Source organism: Schistocerca gregaria, chromosome 2 (assembly GCF_023897955.1).
Source record: "Schistocerca gregaria isolate iqSchGreg1 chromosome 2, iqSchGreg1.2, whole genome shotgun sequence".
Taxonomy (NCBI): Eukaryota; Metazoa; Arthropoda; class Insecta; order Orthoptera; family Acrididae; genus Schistocerca; species Schistocerca gregaria.
Window position 1 is genome coordinate 37046753 of NC_064921.1, and position 19252 is coordinate 37066004.

Below are 19252 nucleotides of genomic sequence, written 5' to 3' on the forward strand. Positions count from 1 at the left end.
TTACACATATTGCCAAATGCATTGAGGTTCATGGGCATCATTTTGAGCATTTACTGTATTAAGCTGGTATTCACAGGTAATCATGCTGTAACAGCATGCAATCTCAGAAATGATAAGTTCACAAAGGTATATGTATCACATTGGAACAACTGAAACAAAATGTTCAAACGTACCTATGTTCTGTATTTTAATTTAAAAAACCTACCTGTTACCAACTGTTCGTCTAAAATTGTGAGCCATATGTTTGTGACTATTACAGTGCCATCTATCACAAAGCAAAAAAAGTGGTGCAACTAAAACATTCATATTTCTTTACATACTGCATAAATATGTAATAATAATGGGGGTTCTTATTTTAAGAAACTCAGTTGATATCCGTTTGACCTAAGGTGGCGCCATATAGCAGTCCAACCATAGCGCCATCTGGTTTCCCCTTCAAGCTAGACAAGTTTCGTTCTTCGTAGTTTTCTCATTTGATGCTTATTTCATGAGATATTTGGCCTGGTCACGATCAATGGACAAACCTATTACATTCCCTCCGCAAACATGCCTTCACCCTAGCCAGATTACACTCCCATATTTTATTTACTCAGGCTTGTCTGACATTTGGCATAACTCCCAAAGGCCTCACACTTAAAGTTCCCATCTCTGGCTGCAATCCTTCTTTCCATCAGTCCTTATACCAGTTCCAAACAGCACAATCCATAGCCCTCACCCGCCTAATCCTTCACCTATACATCGACTCGGCCAATGAACACACCCGTCAACTCCTATCCCAAATCAAAGTCCTCAATCTTTCCTCTCCCACATCCACACCGGCTGTACATAGCATCCTCCTACAGGCCAACCGCAAATTAGAACAACATGCCACCCTCCACCTCAAAAAACTATCCAATCTCTTGGTTTCCCATCTCCGGAAAGGCAACTCACTCACCCTCCACAACCTTTCCAACAAACCTCAACCTCCTCTCATTGCACACAGACCCAGTCTCTCCCATCTACTCAATCTCCCACTTCCAGCTCCACTCCCCCCAACACCTCAAAATTCTAGTCAACACAATCTGGAACCACAACACCCCAATTCAGTAGTTAACCTTTCCTCCAAACCCCTCTCCCAATCCCAAACCTCTGTCCTATCCAAAGGCCTCACCTTCAGCCCCACTCCCAGGTTCAACCAAACTGCCCTTGTCAAGGATTTACTGTCCTACACTCGTAGTCTCTGCTGGAAATATCACTTTGCCACGAAGAAAAACAATCCTGATCCCACTCCTAATGATCCAACTCCCCAAGACACTATCCAAATTGAACCCTGCCTGCAACAGTTCCGTCCTCCATCACAGCGGGACCCACCTCCTCTTCCTCAAAATCACCCTCTCCAAACCTTCCAGGAATTTCTCACTTCCAGCCTTGCCTCTCAATCTTTCTTGAAAAACCTTAATCCTACTCCCAACATCACCACAGCCGAATCCCAGGCTATCCGTGATCTGAAAGCTGACCGATCCATCATCATTCTTCCAGCTGACAAGGGTTCCACGACCGTGGTACTTGATCGTCGGGAGTATGTGGCTGAGGGACTGCGTCAGCTTTCAGACAACTCTACATACAAAGTTTGCCGAGGTAATCCCATTCCTGATGTCCAGGCGGAGCTTCAAGGAATCCTCAGAACCTTAGGCCCCCTACAAAACCTTTCACCTGACTCCATCAAACTCCTCACCCCACCGACACCTCGCACTCCTACCTTCTACCTACTTCCTAAAATTCACAAACCCAAACATCCTTGCCGCCCCATTGTAGCTGGTTACCAAGCCCCCACAGAACGTATCTCTGCCTACGTAGATCAACACCTTCAACCCATTATATGCAGTCTCCCATCCTTCATAAAAGACACCAACCACTTTCTCGAACGCCTGGAATCCGTACCCAGTCTGTTATCCCCGGAAACCATCCTTGTAACCATTGATGCCACTTCCTTACACACAAATATCCCGCACGTCCAGGGCCTCGCTGCGATGGAGCACTTCCTTTCACGCCGATCACCTGCCATCCTAACAAAACCTCTTTCCTCATCACCTTAGCCAGCTTCATCCTGACCCACAACTTTTTCACTTCTGAAGGCCAGACATACTAACAATTAAAGGGAACAGCCATGGGTACCAGGAGGGCCCTCTCGTATGCCAACCTATTTATGGGTGGCTTAGAGGAAACCTTCTTGGTTACCCAAGCCTGCCAACCCAAAGTTTGGTACAGATTTATTGATGACATCTTCATGATCTGGACTCACAGTGGAGAACAACTCCAGAATTTCCTCTCCAACCTCAACTCCTTTGGTTCCATCAGATTCACCTGGTCCTACACCAAATCCCATGCCACTTTCCTTGACGTTGACCTCCATCTGTCCAATGGCCAGCTGCACACATCCGTCCACATCAAACCCACCAACAAGCAACAGTACCTCCATTATGACAGCTGCCACCCATTCCATATCAAACGGTCCCTTCCCTACAGCCTACGGATCTGCTCCAGTCCTGAATCCCTGGACCACTACACCAACAACCTGAAAACAGCTTTTGTATCCCGCAATGACCCTCCCGACCTGGTACAGAAGCAAATAACCAGAGCCACTTCCTCATCCCCTCAAACCCAGAACCTCTCACAGAAGAACCCCAAAAGTGCCCCACTTGTGACAGAATACTTCCCGGGACTGGATCAGACCTTGAATGTGGCTCTCCAGCAGGAATACAACTTCCTAAAATCCTGCCCTGAAATGAGATCCATCCTTCATGAAATCCTCCCCACTCCACCAAGAGTGTCTTTCCGCCGTCCACCTAACCTTCGTAACCTCTTGGTTCATCCCTATGAAATCCCCAAACCAACTTCCCTACCCTCTGGCTCCTACCCTTGCAACCGCCCCCGGTGTAAAACCTGTCCTATGCACCCTCCCACCACCACCTACTCCAGTCCTGTAACCCGGAAGGTGTACACGATCAAAGGGAGAGCCACATGTGAAAGCACCCACGTGATTTACCAACTGACCTGCCTGCACTGTGATGCTTTCTATGTGGGAATGACCAGCAACAAACTGTCCATTCGCATGAATGGACATAGGCAGACAGTGTTTGTTGGTAATGAGAATCACCCTGTGGCTAAACATGCCTTGATGCACGGCCAGCACATCTTGGCACAGTGTTACACCGTCCGAGTTATCTGGATACTTCCCACCAACACCAACCTATCCGAACTCCGGAGATGGGAACTCGCCCTTCAGTATATCCTCTTTTCTCGATATCCACCAGGCCTCAACCTCCGCTAATTTCAAGTTGCCGCCGCTCATACCTCACCTGTCTTTCAACAACTTCTTTGCCTCTGTACTTCCGCCTCGACTGACATCTCTGCCCTTACTCTTTGCCTTTAAATATGTCTGCTTGTGTCTGTGTATGTGCGGATGGATATGTGTGTGTGTGTGTGTGTGTGTGTGTGTGTGTGTGTGTGTGTGTGTGTGTGTGTGTGCGTGTGTACACCTGTCCTTTTTTTCCCCTAAGGGAAGTCTTTCCGCTCCCGGGATTGGAATGACTCCTTACCCTCTCCCTTAAAACCCATATCCTTTCATTTTTCCCTCTCCTTCCCTCTTTCCTGACGAAGCAACTGCCAGTTGCGAAAGCTCTTAATTCTGTGTGTGTGTTTGTGTGTTTTGTTCATGTGCCTGTCTGCCGGCGCTTTCCCGCTTGGTAAGTCTTGGAATCTTTGTTTTTAATATATTTTTCCCATGTGGAAGTTTCTTTCTATATATATATACACTCCTGGAAATGGAAAAAAGAACACATTGACACCGGTGTGTCAGACCCACCATACTTGCTCTGGACACTGCGAGAGGGCTGTACAAGCAATGATCACACGCACGGCACAGCGGACACACCAGGAACCGTGGTGTTGGCCGTCGAATGGCGCTAGCTGCGCAGCATTTGTGCACCGCCGCCGTCAGTGTCAGCCAGTTTGCCGTGGCATACGGAGCTCCATCGCAGTCTTTAACACTGGTAGCATGCCGCGACAGCGTGGACGTGAACCGTATGTGCAGTTGGCGGACTTTGAGCGAGGGAGTATAGTGGGCATGCGGGAGGCCGGGTGGACGTACCGCCGAATTGCTCAACACGTGGGGCGTGAGGTCTCCACAGTACATCGATGTTGTCGCCAGTGGTCGGCGGAAGGTGCACGTGCCCGTCGACCTGGGACCGGACCGCAGCGAGGAACGGATTCATGCCAAGACCGTAGGATCCTACGCAGTGCCGTAGGGGACCGCACCGCCACTTCCCAGCAAATTAGGGACACTGTTGCTCCTGGGGTATCGGCGAGGACCATTCGCAACCGTCTCCATGAAGCTGGGCTACGGTCCCGCACACCGTTAGGCCGTCTTCCGCTCACGCCCCAACATCTTACAGCCCGCCTCCAGTGGTGTTGCGACAGGCGTGAATGGAGGGACGAATGGAGACGTGTCGTCTTCAGCGATGAGAGTCGCTTCTGCCTTGGTGCCAATGATGGTCGTATGCATGTTTGGCGCCGTGCAGGTGAGCGCCACAATCAGGACTGCATACGACCGAGGCACACAGGGCCAGCACCCGGCATCATGGTGTGGGGAGCGATCTCCTACACTGGCCGTACACCTCTGGTGATCGTCGAGGGGACACTGAATAGTGCACGGTACATCCAAACCGTCATCGAACCCATCGTTCTACCATTCCTAGACCGGCAAGGGAACTTGCTGTTCCAACAGGACAATGCACGTCCGCATGTACCCGTGCCACCCAACGTGCTCTAGAAGGTGTAAGTCAACTACCCTGGCCAGCAAGATCTCCGGATCTGTCCCCCATTGAGCATGTTTGGAACTGGATGAAGCGTCGTCTCACGCGGTCTGCACGTCCAGCACGAACGCTGGTCCAACCGAGCCACCAGGTGGAAATGGCATGGCAAGCCGTTCCACAGGACTACATCCAGCATCTCTACGATCGTCTCCATGGGAGAATAGCAGCCTGCATTGCTGCGAAAGGTGGATATACACTGTACTAGTGCCGACATTGTGCATGCTCTGTTGCCTGTGTCTATGTGCCTGTTGTTCTGTCAGTGTGATCATGTGATGTATCTGACCCCAGGAATGTGTCAATAAAGTTTCCCCTTCCTGGGACAATGAATTCACAGTGTTCTTATTTCAATTTCCAGGAGAGTGTGTGTGTGTGTGTGTGTGTGTGTCTATATATATATATATATATATATATATATATATATATATATATATATATATATATATATATATATATATATATTGTATAGAATTTATCAAAAGAAGGTGTCAAAAACCACATCACAAACTATACAGCAATACTGTGCTTCTTTTCTTTCATTTTTCTCATCAGTTTGATCTGGCACATGGAATGTTGTCTGATATGATCACATTCGATGAATGTGTGTCACGAATTGAGAACCGCAGTGGTAACAAATATTCTCAATGGTGCAGCCTGCTCTTCTACTGAGTACTCTTTTCCGCTTAGTGCAGTCTCCAGCCATGGTCTTTTGTTACTGTAACTGCTTATAATATCCTAAAAATATTATATTTATACCAACAAAATTCTTGCCTGAACAAGCCTGGCCATAAACTCTTGTCAGAGCACCCTGAGAACAACACTAGTTGTACTTAATGTGGGGAAACATGGGGGTGACTGCTGAGACAGGAGCTGCCCTTTTCTGTAAATGGTCCAGATGTGTCCCTCACTGTCAACAGTTAATGGCGAACAGTAATTTAATTGATGAAATAACGCCCCTGCTGTAGCAGCCTCGCACACCACTATTGACGTATGTAATACCCATGCCCAAATTAAAATCCAGATCAGCTTATTAACTAATTGAGATGATTTGTAACACAAACTACTAAAATTCAGATCACATTCCTAACAGGCAAAATCACTCTTACCTAAATTCTCTCATAGGCTGTCGAATCAGCTGCTCCATCTCATGTTGAAATGCAGCCAATTCATCCAATTCCAGCTTTGCTTCAAATGCTGCCAAAGCTTGCTCGGGCTTGATCTGTTGCACAAACCAAATAAATGCATCAGCAATACATGCTAATTAAGAAAAGGAGGAGAAGGAGGATGGCCACACACAAATGATATGCAACAGCAACAAATTACATGATTCTTTAAATGCAAACACTTTTGGTTAGGCTTTCCGTGACTGTTATTCACATCAAATGAAACAACAAGATTACTGTTGCCAGCCACTGTTTATTTATCTCCATGATGCATTTCAAAGGTTTAGTAAACAGAGTTTTGTAAACAACAAAATATGTTGTTTACAAAATATGACAGTATAGATGAGATGTGTTACGGCAGTGAAAGGAACCTGTGACCACTGGAAACAGTGTCACAAGTTTCTCCAAAACATCATAACACAACATACAGACACATGTCATACTAACAAATGTAAATCCTTGTAAAGATGGAGGTTTAAACCTTTGAAATGTGTCGTGGAGATAAATAAACAGAGGCTAGTAACAGTAAACTTATTGTTATGAGATTCTTGTTAAAGGATAATGTAACTTATCATGATACCGCACAACTATATCTATACACATTATAAATTAAAACCCTCTGTCACAAGTTTTGGCCTGTATGTGAGTGTCAGGAATTACTGTATGGTTTTTGATGCAGTTTTCACAAAAAGATAGTGATTCAAAAGGGCAGTTTGTGTATTTAATTTACAATTATAAGTATTATTTCAGACGTGGGAAAACATATGGCAGAAGAAGAAATAGTGTAAAAATTGATCAACAGATGGTGCTGTATGTGTCAAAACAAATAAATGAAAACACCTGTCATGTACACGACCCATTGAAGTTGGTGTAACACGCCAAGTGCACGGCTTTTCCTCCTTTCACATCTGCGACATTCGCCATGACTGTCTCAATGCAGGATTGCACTCTGCTTTTTTTTTCCTCTCTCTGCTTGTAAGGATGTATAATAAGAATGATGACTGTGCACATGTTGCTCTGCAGACACTGAAGGGTCTGAAAAACGGCGTCCGTTTGATGACTGCTGTGGGTCTGGAGAAAATGATTCTGAAATTTGAAAAGACGGGTTCTTTTGGTGTGCAGCTGGTAAAGGGAGGAAACAAATTGATTGGACATCAGTGGAAGCAGTGGCCACAGCAATGCAGGAGGAAACAAGTGGTGGTCTGCAAATGTGTAGTGCATGGAGAATTGCCCGATTTTGGACATACTCGTGAGCACAGTGGGTAGATCCAATGAAACATCCCCCTTTGCTATCCATTCAAAATTACCCATGTGCACAAATTGCTTCCTGTTGATTTGCCAGCAAGAGAGACATTTGCTTTAGAATCTCTTGTTTGCATGGAAATGGACAATGACTGACCATGGAAGATTCTGTGGGCAGAAGAAGCCCACTTCCATCTGACAGAATATGTCAATACACAGAACTGTTGAATACGGGCAATGAAAAATCCACACGCAAATCAACCAGTACCACTTAATCCTGAAGAGGTCATTGCGTGGTGCGGGTTTACATCATTTATCATAGGACTGTATTTTTTTGAAGAGACTGGAGCTACCGGTCCTGTTACCTGTACTGTCACTGGTAAGTGTCTTTTGCAGAACCACATCACTGCAGCTCTCCAACAGTGTGGATGCGATAATTTTTATGCAAGAGGGTGTACCTCTGCGCATTGCAAATCCAGTTAAGCAGTGGCTGATGTGCCATTAAGGAAATGCTAGAATTATCAGCAGCCATTTGCTACAGCCTGGCTGTCCCAATCACCTGATCTTGATCCGTATGACTTCTGGCTGTGGGGATGAAACATGTTGTGTACAGGGTTCCGATTGCAAACAGCTGCATTGAAGGCACGCATTGCGCAACACAATCTGAATGTGATCCGGGAAACACTTTGATCAGTTGTGGAACATGCTGTTTATTGATTTCAACTTGTTGCAGGAAACAGTGGACAGCACACTGAACATGTTTTGCATCAGTCACATGGAAATTAATAATCTGATTTCATTTTGATTGATGCTTTTTATGTGGATTTTGGCTTCGGGATGATTAAGCACCAATGTGGTTGATGCTTTTTATGTGGTTTTTGGCCTCAGGACAATTAAAAACTGATGTGATTGACACTTTTTATGAAGTTTTTGGCCCCAGGAGAAATAGAAAATGATGTGAGTGATGCTTTTTATGTGGTTTTTAGCGTCAAGACAATTATAAACTAATTTGTCCCATCCAATGTGGAATGACCCTGCTGTGGTGGATGGGCTTCCGTAACTAGCAGTATCACACCTGTACAACCATGGACATTGAGTAGTACTGTTTGTTTATCGCCAAATGTACACCTTAGGCATTGTTGTATGATTCATTTGTCATTTGCAGTTGACCACTATTAAATTATGATGCTCACAACACCATCTATTGCTACATTTTGCAACTGTTTATTTTTCTTCTGCCAAACCTTTTCCCCCTATTCCGATAATATTCTGTTGCAATTTCTCATCATTCTGACCAGTGGTGTTATTTCTACAGCTGTTTTCAAGTTTAACTGTACCTATAATCACCCTGTATATTGTTATCTCTCGCATATCTAATCGAAATTTGGACTGACACCTCATGGCAATAACAGGAGCTATGAGCTTATGAGCTACAGAACAGGCAAAAGCATCAACACTAAACAGCTACCACAACTCCAGACAGCAGTGTAGCTTCACCAGAATCTATGTATACCTATCTACCTATTATATATTAAAAACAAAGATTCCAAGACTTACCAAGCGGGAAAGCACCGGTAGACAGGCACAATAAAATAACACACAAACACACACACAAAATTTCTAGCTTTCGCAACCAACGGTTGCTTCTTCAGGAAAGAGGGAAGGAGAGGGAAAGACGAAAGGATGTGGGTTTTAAGGGCGAGGGTAAGGAGTCATTCCAACCCCGGGAGCGGAAAGACTTACCGTAGGGGGAAAAAAGGACAGGTGTACACTCGCACACACACACATATCCATCCGCACATACACAGACACTGTTTTGTTGGTTCTGCTACAGTGTTCTGACCTGTTTTGCGTACCGAGGAGGATCAGCTCAGTCATTCATTAATTTATTTGGCATAAATCAATTGCTGCTGATACTATTTCTTTGAATTCAAGCCACATGTGGTCTACATTTATATTGTTAATTTGGAAGAAGTGGAGACTGTCTCTCAGGAAGGCGTCAAGTGAATTTTTATCTGCTTTTTTTGGAACATGTTTATTTTTGTATTATTTTTGGAGGAATTGCGGGTTACAGTATTCAATCTCACTACGACAACCCTGTGTCCACTAATCCTGTATCCCTTTTGATGCTCATATTAACTCAAGATTATTTGTTGCTAAGAGGTCAAGTGTGTTTTCACAAATGTTTACTATTTTCGTGGGCTCATTAACTAACTGTTCAAAATAATTTTCAGAGAATACATTTAGCACAATTTCGGATGATGTTTTATGCATACGTCCAGAATTAAACATGTATTTTCGCCAACATATCGAGGGTAAATTAAAGTCCCAACCAACTATAATTGTACGAGTCGACTATATGTTTGAAATGAAAGTCAGGTTTTAATTGAACCTTTCAGCAACTGTATCATCTGAATTCGGAGGTCGATAAAAGGATCCAATTATTATTTTATTCTGGTTGCCAACAATGACCTCTGCCCCTACTACCTCATAGGAAAAATCTACTTCAATTCGCGCCAAGATAAACTACTTCTAACAGCAACAAACATGCCACCACCAATTCTGTTAAGTTATCCTTTTGGAACATCATTAGGTTCTTGCAAAAATTTCAGCTGAGCTTAACTCCGATTTTAGCCAGCTTTCAGGGCCTATAACAATTTCAGCATCAATGCTTTCTATTAGCGCTTGAAGCTCTGGTACTTTCCCAACACAGCTACAACAATTTACAATTGTTATACCGATGGTTCCTGTATCTATGTTCTTTCTGTGTTTAGCCTGCATACTTTGCAACTAAAGCCCTGTTTGTGTTTTCCTGAGACCCTTTAATCTAAAAAACTGCCCAGTCCACGCCACACGGCCCCTGCTGCCAATGTAGCTGCCTCCTGCGCATAGTGGACTCCTTACCTATTCAGCAGAACCCAAAAGCCAACCACCATTTTGTGCAAGTCAGGGAATCTGCAGACTACACGGTCACAAAACCATCTGAGCCTCCGATTCAAACCCTCCACTCAGCTCTGTACCAGAGGTCCAAAATTGGTCCTGTCGAGTATGCTGCAAATGGTCAGCTCTTCTTTCATCTCGCAAGCAAGACTGACAGCCTTTACCACTTCTGTTAGCTGCTCAAAGCCAGAGAGAATTTCTTCTGATACAAAGTGACACACATCATTGGTACCGATGTGAGCTACCTCCTGCAGTTCACTGCATCCTGTGCTCTTCACAGCATCCGGGAGGACCCGTTCCACATCTGGAATGAGTGCGTACAGAGTGCACATTGGCTTTCCTTCCCTTCTCGGCAGCCATGTCCCTAAGGGGCCCCACAATGCATCTAATGTTGGAGCTCCCAACTATCAATAATCCCACCCTCTGTGATTGTCCAGTTCTTGCAGGCTGGGAGGTTTCCTCTGAAACAGGACAGGTGACAGCATTTGGCTCTGCGAGAGTGTCAGCCTCTGATAGCACCTGGAACCTGTTTGTCAGACTAACCAGGGAGGCATTACATGTGGTCCCCTGGCAAGTCTTTTGCCACCTGCTATGCCCCAGGATGACCTCCCACTCAACCACAGGTGAGGGGTCAACCTCAGTGAGAGCAGTAACTGGACTGGCCACTTGTGAGGACCGATTGGAGGATCTTGACATGCAGGACATTCCGTTGGATCCCCACGGCTGACCCACAGCAGTGGTGCCCGTCCACTGCAGCCTCAAGCTGTGTAACTGAACCCATCACAGCTTGGAGCTGAGAGCAAAGTGTTACCAACTCGACTCGCATCCACACACAACAGCCACAGTCCCTATCCATACTAAAGACCGTGGAAAACTAAACTACCCAGATAAATGGACTATTGGCAAGTGCTGCAAAACTCTACTGTAGACATTGACGAAAACACAGAAACTGTGTCTAATAAATTAGATTCATAAGCAGAGATTCAAAAACCAAACTACCAAAGCACTTAGGTGAAACTAAATAATTTGCCCCTGATTAGGAACTTGTAATATGTAACAAAATCGGTTTACTGTCCGATGCAAACGAAAATGCGAGAACTGTGGCAATTAGATATTAAATTTACACACAGTATCTCAAGAAACTAAACTATTAAAGCACACAGATGACATTATAAAATTCGCTCCTGGTTAGTCATAAAAGTCATTAAATCAGTTCCTTATTTGTCGCTGCATCTGTCTCGACCGGCTGCTGCTGCTCAGATCAGGAAAGATAAACATAACACTGGACAATTATTAAAAATTAAAATTATTTTCATATATGATGATGTACCACAGAGATATGTATGAAAAATATTCATTGACTTCCCCAATTTCCTGTTTTATACAGAATTTTATTTACTTATTTATTTTTTAAGGAAGAAACATGTAAATAATTCACTAGTCATGTGACAGATAAATCCAGCAGATGCTAGAGGAAACATCCGTAATTTATTTCTTAAGTCTCTCCTGATATAGTTGGAGTCACGGATGATGGCAGTCGAGTGCGGCCTTGTTCTGTGCACCTTTGCCAGTTATCCTCCGACAGCCAATGACCATTCAGGAATGTTCTGAGCACTTTGCTATGAATGTTGTATCCAATGTGAGCATTAAACGTGATGACAAGCAGTTATTTAGTGAATTTATAGCAGGCTGTCATTGCTGACAGTAGTGGTGAGCGAAAATTCTACACAGTCAAACAGCAGACATAATTTGCAGGTTAACACTATGTTCAAGTGCAAAGCACACATCTGCACTACCACAACTGTTGCTTGGAACCAGTAACAGTACAGTCCCCACCTGTGCCTCGACCTGCACGAACTGCCATTGTTCACGAATCGGACTGTAGTTGTAGAAGTGGTTCTAGAATTAAATATCGGATATTGTTGTGAATGTTTTACTTGCGCAAATGGTCGATATCTTTGGGTGTGATTTACACAATGTTAATGCTTCAGTAACAGCCCAGCAGTGTGTCCATCACAGCTAAAGATATCAGTCAGTTGCGCTTGTGAAATGCTGTCTGCATTTCACAAGAATATCTGATGTTTCATCTGAGAATGATTTCTATAACATCAGTAATGAGCATTACAAAAATACAAAAAAAAACATCCTCAAGAAATTTCCTGATTTGCAGTATATATTACTAGTAGATTTATGTCCTGAAATGTTACCTGATAAAAATAATTGGAATTCAAACCAGGACCAGCAACTCTCTTTACAACAAAGCTGTTGCTGGCAGGAATTCTACCACGTTTCTTGATTAGTAAATGGAAGACAGCGGAGTCCCAGAGCAGACGTAACCAATATCGCAAAATGCCCACTGAAACATAAATTGTGACACAATATAAATATACTCTCTTACATTCAACAGACACGTAAAGGAAGACAGCACCTAATGCACTCAGTTAATTAAAAAAAGCATTGTTTGGTTTGGACACATTAGAAAATGTTTGTTTTTGCAATTTAGTCCTATGTGATACTTCTCAAGTAAAAGAACTGACAGGAAGGGTTTAATGTCTTGCAGATAATGTGGTCATTAGAGATGGAACACATGCTCAGTAAAACATGAATAAGAAAGTTAATAGGCTGCAGAATGTCTAAAAGAACCATTTGGACAATGCCTGAAGTTATTCAGGAAAACTGTTAAAACATAAAAAACTGTAAAAGATACAAAAAAGGATTGCCAGATGACAGTCCAGATTTCACTCCTTCCCAATACAAGGATCATCTTAGAATAAATATTAAAATCTGCCCCTTTATAGGTTACTGTTTCTCACTGATGATCTCTGTTTGTAAAAGAGTGTTCCTAGGGGGGAAAAGGGCATAATTAATGCAAATGGAGAAAAGAATATTACACAAGCAGCTATTTGTGACTATTGCAAGATCACGTACAAAGTGGATTGAAGAAAGAAAAAGAAACCTTGGAGAAAAAATGAGAGCTCCTTGGAAACTACGAAAATTGAAAGATAGTTGCTTTGCATGATCCAATATGGTCCAACTGCACATAATAATAATAATAGTAATAAACCAATAAATGTACATAGAACTGTCTTATATGAGACACTCACAGAAACACTGGAATACCAGAAACTGTATGCAAGATGGGTCCCAAAACAGGTAAAAAGCACAAGAATAAATTGGATCAGTAGTGTCTGCAAGTTTCTTGAGAGATTTGAACCGAAAGGTGAAGATTTTCTGAGCTCTACTACGAGTGGAGATGAAATGTGGTCGACTCATTACATGCCTGAGCCCCATATGCCAAAATATTCAAAACCACAATTTTGGACAAAAATAATCATGGCCTCAGAGTTTTGGGACCAAAAAGGAATCATTTTGGTTGAGTCTCTGCCTTAGGGGCAGACCATCAATGCACAGTGATATGGTGAGACCCAAATAATTTGCAAAAGGAGTATTCAAAACAAAAGAAGGAGAATGTTGACGAGAGGAGTGTGCTCATTGCACAACAATGCCCATTTTAACACAGCCACAGCTGTGGTAGCAGTAGATGTTAAAACTCTTTCAGTAATATCCATTTTTTAAGGTTATATCAATGCTATAATGGATACTATAAAGAATACATGGAAGTAACAGATTGCGTGGTGACTGATTCCTTTAAGGGCAGGTTTACTATCTTTAGGTTCAAAAAATCAATTATTTTTTAAATTGCATTTTTGGATCCATAAAAGTGTTTAGAATCCACCTCTGAAATGGTTTTTCCGAATACGGAACGGAAATATTTGTTATTTGCAGTTGAACAAAAAACTGCACCTGCCTGAAATTGGCCTTTTTCATGCACCAGTCTTTCTCTTGCAGAGGATGAGTTATTGTACTGGCGCTTGGGAGGAAACACACAAAATCCAAATGAAAGTTTGAACGTGTGTGTTTGGAAGTTAGCCCACAAGAATTTGCATTCTGGTGCAAAGACTGTGGAGGTTGTGACTTTCCTGGCAGTGAGCAGCTTCAACGAAGGGTTTTCAGCAATTCTGAAGACCGTGACAATGGTGGATGTCACCCTGGGTCTCTATTCGATGCAGTTCACCAAGAGATCGGATGACCACCAGATTCGAGCAGCCTCAAAACTGCTTGTCACCGGCCGTACAAGCGGCTCTGGAGCAGTGCAGGATTGTCCAGATCGAGCAGAATGCCCTCTATGAGGAAGAGGAAGGACTAGTTTATGGATCCAGAATAGCAGATTGAACATGAGTTGCATAAAATTGCATTTATATGTAGTCAAACCTTCAAACGCATTTTTCTCGAAATGACACTTTTTTTATCGCGTAACTTCGAATCTACTGAACCGATTGGCACGATTCTTTGTTTCCGAAGAATCTAGCTATGTTGTCTAGGAGTTGTACCTCTTTTATTCCAATACATCAACTATAAATATTTTTACTTGGCCAACAAAGTCGAAAAGTCGATGGAAAAAAACCTTTTTTTTTTTTTTTTTTCAAATGGCCACCATTTTGTTTCCTATGGTCCAAATAAGTTAAATGAGTTACAACTCCTAAAGAATCTTACATGCTTCGCTAACATCAACTCAATTTTGATTTCAGACAAGCCAGCTGACCTGTGACATACCGTGCGTGGAGGTGTACATCGAAATTTTGTTTCGTTCCGACAGCACTTGCTCCTTTGCTCTTTGACATTTCCAGTCGAAAAAATTCCAGTTTGTACAGGAAATATCAATAAACATTTTGACCAAATTTGACAATGATCTCTATAACACACTCCGAGGAAAAAATTCTCAAAGAACATGCTTTTTTTTGGGTCATAGATAGTAAACTTCCCCTTAATGACGTTTTTCAATTTATACATCATCAGATTATTCAGAAAAAATCAGTAAAGAGCCATGAATAATACATAATGCATAGTATTAGTTAACAGATCACTAAGATTACACAGGAAATAAATCAAAGTACAATGTGAAAACGCGCCAAGGTTAACATGAAGACGTCATACATAGGTATGGAGCGATGTATCTTATCTGTAGGATAATGCAAAAGTGAATCATTACAGTAGTTGTAACTTTCAAGAAGACAAACAGGCCACCTGGCAGCAGCACTGGTGAGCATTAAGACTTAAGACCTAATTATTATAATTAATATAAGACTTAGTTACTATAATCCCATCAAAATTACAAAGCAAATGTACATCAAATCAAAAACTACAAAATAACAACTGTATTAAATGCAAAATCAAATCTCATGTTGTAGGGGGGAGGGGATGTGGGGTAGGAACCAATATTGGAGTGCAGGATAAAGGCGGGAGAGGCAATCCATGGATTGGTACAACAAATAAATTTTTTATTACAGAACACTTAACGCTGCAAGAGAACATTCACAGCGTGAGTAAATGGGTGGAGGAAGTTGCTCATAACAAAGAACATTCTCTAATTTTGTATGAATAAAACTAGATGGGGTTCTCACAAGTGGAGAACATTCTATGTTTTTGAACTACGCTCTACAGCATACTCTGACCTGAAGAAGTACTGTTGAGGTTAAGTTTCACTGACCTTTTGGTAACAATGGCAAAATTCATGTTGCTTGGTAGGCAAAAGAAAGAAGAAGAAGATACTTAGCCCAAAGAAATACCGAAGAGAGAAACTGTAGACGTTTATGGGGGTTTAACAATAAAACATTATTTTCCTGGCAAGTTTCGTGCTACAAAATCATGAAAGAAGAGAGTGTGACTTTTCAAAAGAAGTGAAAATTAACACATTTTTGTTGCTATTTAGCAGACCCAAGTTTTCACACTGGCATACAAGAAGACTTAGGTCTACACCAAACAAGTCACTGACATTTCCAGATGTTCACCATCATGTCTTCCTACAGCATAAATCTTCTATTTTGTTATGTTAGAAATATATAGGGGGATCAGAAAAATTAATAATTGGTTTATTACAAATATAACGATCTGTTTCTCATAATGGGCGACTGCTTAAATACTTCAGTACAATGAAAACTAAGACCAAAGTTGCAAATTTCTCTTTTTTTATTCACCTGATGACTAATTTCACGTCAAGAGCCATTTCAAATCAGTCTAACACAGTCAGAAATGGTATTTCCGAAAATCATGTCAAAAATGTGAATAAAAAAAGTGAAATTTGCAACTTTAGATTGGTTTTCATGTTACTGATTAACAGAAGTTGCTGACCCACAGTTATCCCAGCATGTCAGAAGTTTGTGTACAGACCTGACTGGCGAGCAGACCATTATGCATTGTATTTAAGCAGAATTATTCTGTGTTAGAATGATCTGACAGAATTCCGGTTTGGAGTAGATGAAAATGCCATGTACTCTTAAGATTTTGTTCCCATAATGTGTTCACCTAATTTGAATAAACACATTTTCGTAAACTGTCAGTAAACGTCTTGACAATTCATTGCTGCACATAAAAGTAAAATTGAAACATAGTGCAACTCTTCCAGAACACAATGATGCCAGTTGCTTGTATGTACCCTGAATAGTTCAATGTAGTGTAACAGAACCCCTGCATTCTGTGCCGAATGCAGCAACTGACACGCACTAAGATGCTTCTTGAGAAGGAATGGAGGAAGTGAGAAGGAGCTCCCTGAGAGAGTATGCTTCAAAATTTTTATACATATGACACTGAGAACTTACTCAGAGAATGTTTTTGTGCTCTGAAAATCTTCTCCAGAGGATGTTCTCTTTTTTTATTCATTCAACTCATAGGATACAATAATTACTCAACTCCACACTTGAATGCGATATATTTATTATAACATTCACGTATGATTTCTTTTAATAAATCAAACAAAAGTGAACCTATACAGCAGAAAAATTAATAATAAGTGTTGTTTGTGAACCATATGCTGCAATACAACACTTAACCCTATATTTCCAAAATTACATTCCGATACATGTATTATTTCTGTCCACACTGTCTGACCAATTGACATGAACTTCCTTCTAATGATCAGAGCATGATCACTAATCACACCTTACACACCACTTCCCACAACCTACCACACTCGATAGATCTTCCCTTTATTTCCTCCTGTGGCCATTCACAATCTCTTCCATTCCAAGTAGTGAAAGTCCACACTTCCTGATTCCTTCATTATCTGTGATTCTTGACATCTCCTTTCTGCTTCAACCTTTACAAGTTTCCATGCATGATTGGTTAGGAAAGTAGTTCTGCTCATGCTTCATCTTCATTTTTATTGAATTTATAACTGCAAAATGCATTTATTGCAATTAAGATTAGAAGACTGTAGAACATTACCTTAGGTTGGCACCTTGTATTTTGAGCCATAACATATTTTTGACACAGCTGGTCAACTAAGTGCACCCCACTTTTGTCATGTGGTAAAATGGTACGACATCTTGCATCACTGTTGATAATATCGACACTGTGTATTTTAGAAATTATGAAGACAGTTTCAATCTTTTTGAGACAGTATGACACAACGATTTTGTCATTATGGAAGCCAAAACTGAAAAATTTTTGTGTTCTTTTTTTTATTTGGAAAAAATCCTCAAAGGTACTTGACTTTGTTTTGGAGAGTTGTCCCTACATAAATAAGATCATTATCCTTAAGACATTCAGTAAGAGAGTATCTTGAAAACCAGTAATTGATGGTTAGATTCCTGATAGTGCCCTCAGATGGATTCACCATTCTTGTTACTGCATCATGTGGGCTATTGACCTGTTTACAAGGTCCATCAGAGTGTGAACCAACATAGATTTCTAAATTTACTGTATATGCTGTCTTATCATCAACTAAAGCAAATGTTTTCAGCCTGTATTTAGTGGTTTTGCTAGATATGAACTACTGAAAGGGACAGTTACCCCTAAATGCTAACACTGTTTATCTACAGTGAGGTGCTCACTTGTTGAGAAGTAAGGAAAATTATCTACTATTATTTCAAACACTTCTCTTGTGGGAGCCAACTTATCAACTTCCTTTCTCATGTTTCTGTCTTTTACATCATCAAAATGTAAGCATCATACAAGAAAGTGTAATCGTCATTGATAAATAACATGATTGTAGGCCATTGGCTTTCGAATTGCTCCAAATTTGATGAATATTTTTTACTAGGTTGATCTCATTGTGCCCAAAAGAGACTGTGAACCCACCAATGCCCGATTCTGTTTCAACCATATTGCAGGCACCTCGGTCCTTGCCAAAATGTGACCGGACCGTATCCATGTAAATATCTGTAAAATTGGTTATGACTCTAATGTAATTATCACCAAAGAAATGTCAAAACACCACAGCTTAAGAATTTATTTCTTGGACTCCATTTCACAGTCCATGCAGATGTGTGATTATACCGAGTGCCCAAGTACGTACAGGTATGCTGGTTCAGGGTTTCTGTTTCAGTCATACTGTGGTCTTACTTTACATGAGAAATACCTTGCATTTGCTTCAAACAATGGAAAACCAGGATGGTGGTGTGGTGTTTCAACGTCATGATCGGCCTCACCTAACCTTAATGCGGCTGTTAGGCACCTTAACATAGGGCTTGGGAGGGGGCTGATGGCAGAGGGCATGGGTCACATCTCAGTGGTGCCAGTTGAGTCTATCAGTAGATTGGGTTTCACAAGGTATGGCCTGCACTTTAATAAGTATGGGAAGGGGAGGCCGGCTAATCTTATAGGTGGCACTGTAGTGGGTGGTGGTGGTGGTGGTGGTGGTGGTGGTGGTGGTGGTGGTGTCACTCATAGAAAAATTTCCGTAGTAGTTGGTGTTAGGGCTGTACCTTTTTTAGATTGAAGTCAGCTGATAAGTATACCTGTTTAAAGGAAGTCCCTCTAACTAAGGGCTCACCTTCCAAGGATGTAATGTTTCCAAGTAGAGAAGGAATTAGCATATTTCATCAAAATATAAGAGGTATTAGAGACAAAGTTAGTGAACTGCTTATAGATGTTGACTCCGAAATTATTGGTATATCAGAGCACCACTTAAAATAATTTGACAATTCAGAGGCTTCCTTTACCAGGATACAGATTAGCTGACTGTTTCTCAAGGAGTTCCTTGCCGGGTGGGGGAGTTGT

At 41.8% G+C, this 19252-nt stretch overlaps 1 protein-coding gene across 1 annotated transcript in view; it reads right to left on the reverse strand.

Moving 5' to 3' along the window:
* Positions 1–19252, reverse strand: part of LOC126336273 (uncharacterized) — a 737143-nt gene that overhangs the window by 76053 nt on the left and 641838 nt on the right. The window contains exons 19-20 of the mRNA XM_049999768.1: positions 12403–12551; positions 5957–6069 (exon numbers count right to left, since the gene is read on the reverse strand). Of these exons, the coding sequence (XP_049855725.1) occupies positions 5957–6069; positions 12403–12551 (262 nt within the window). The remainder of the gene's footprint in view (positions 1–5956; positions 6070–12402; positions 12552–19252) is intronic.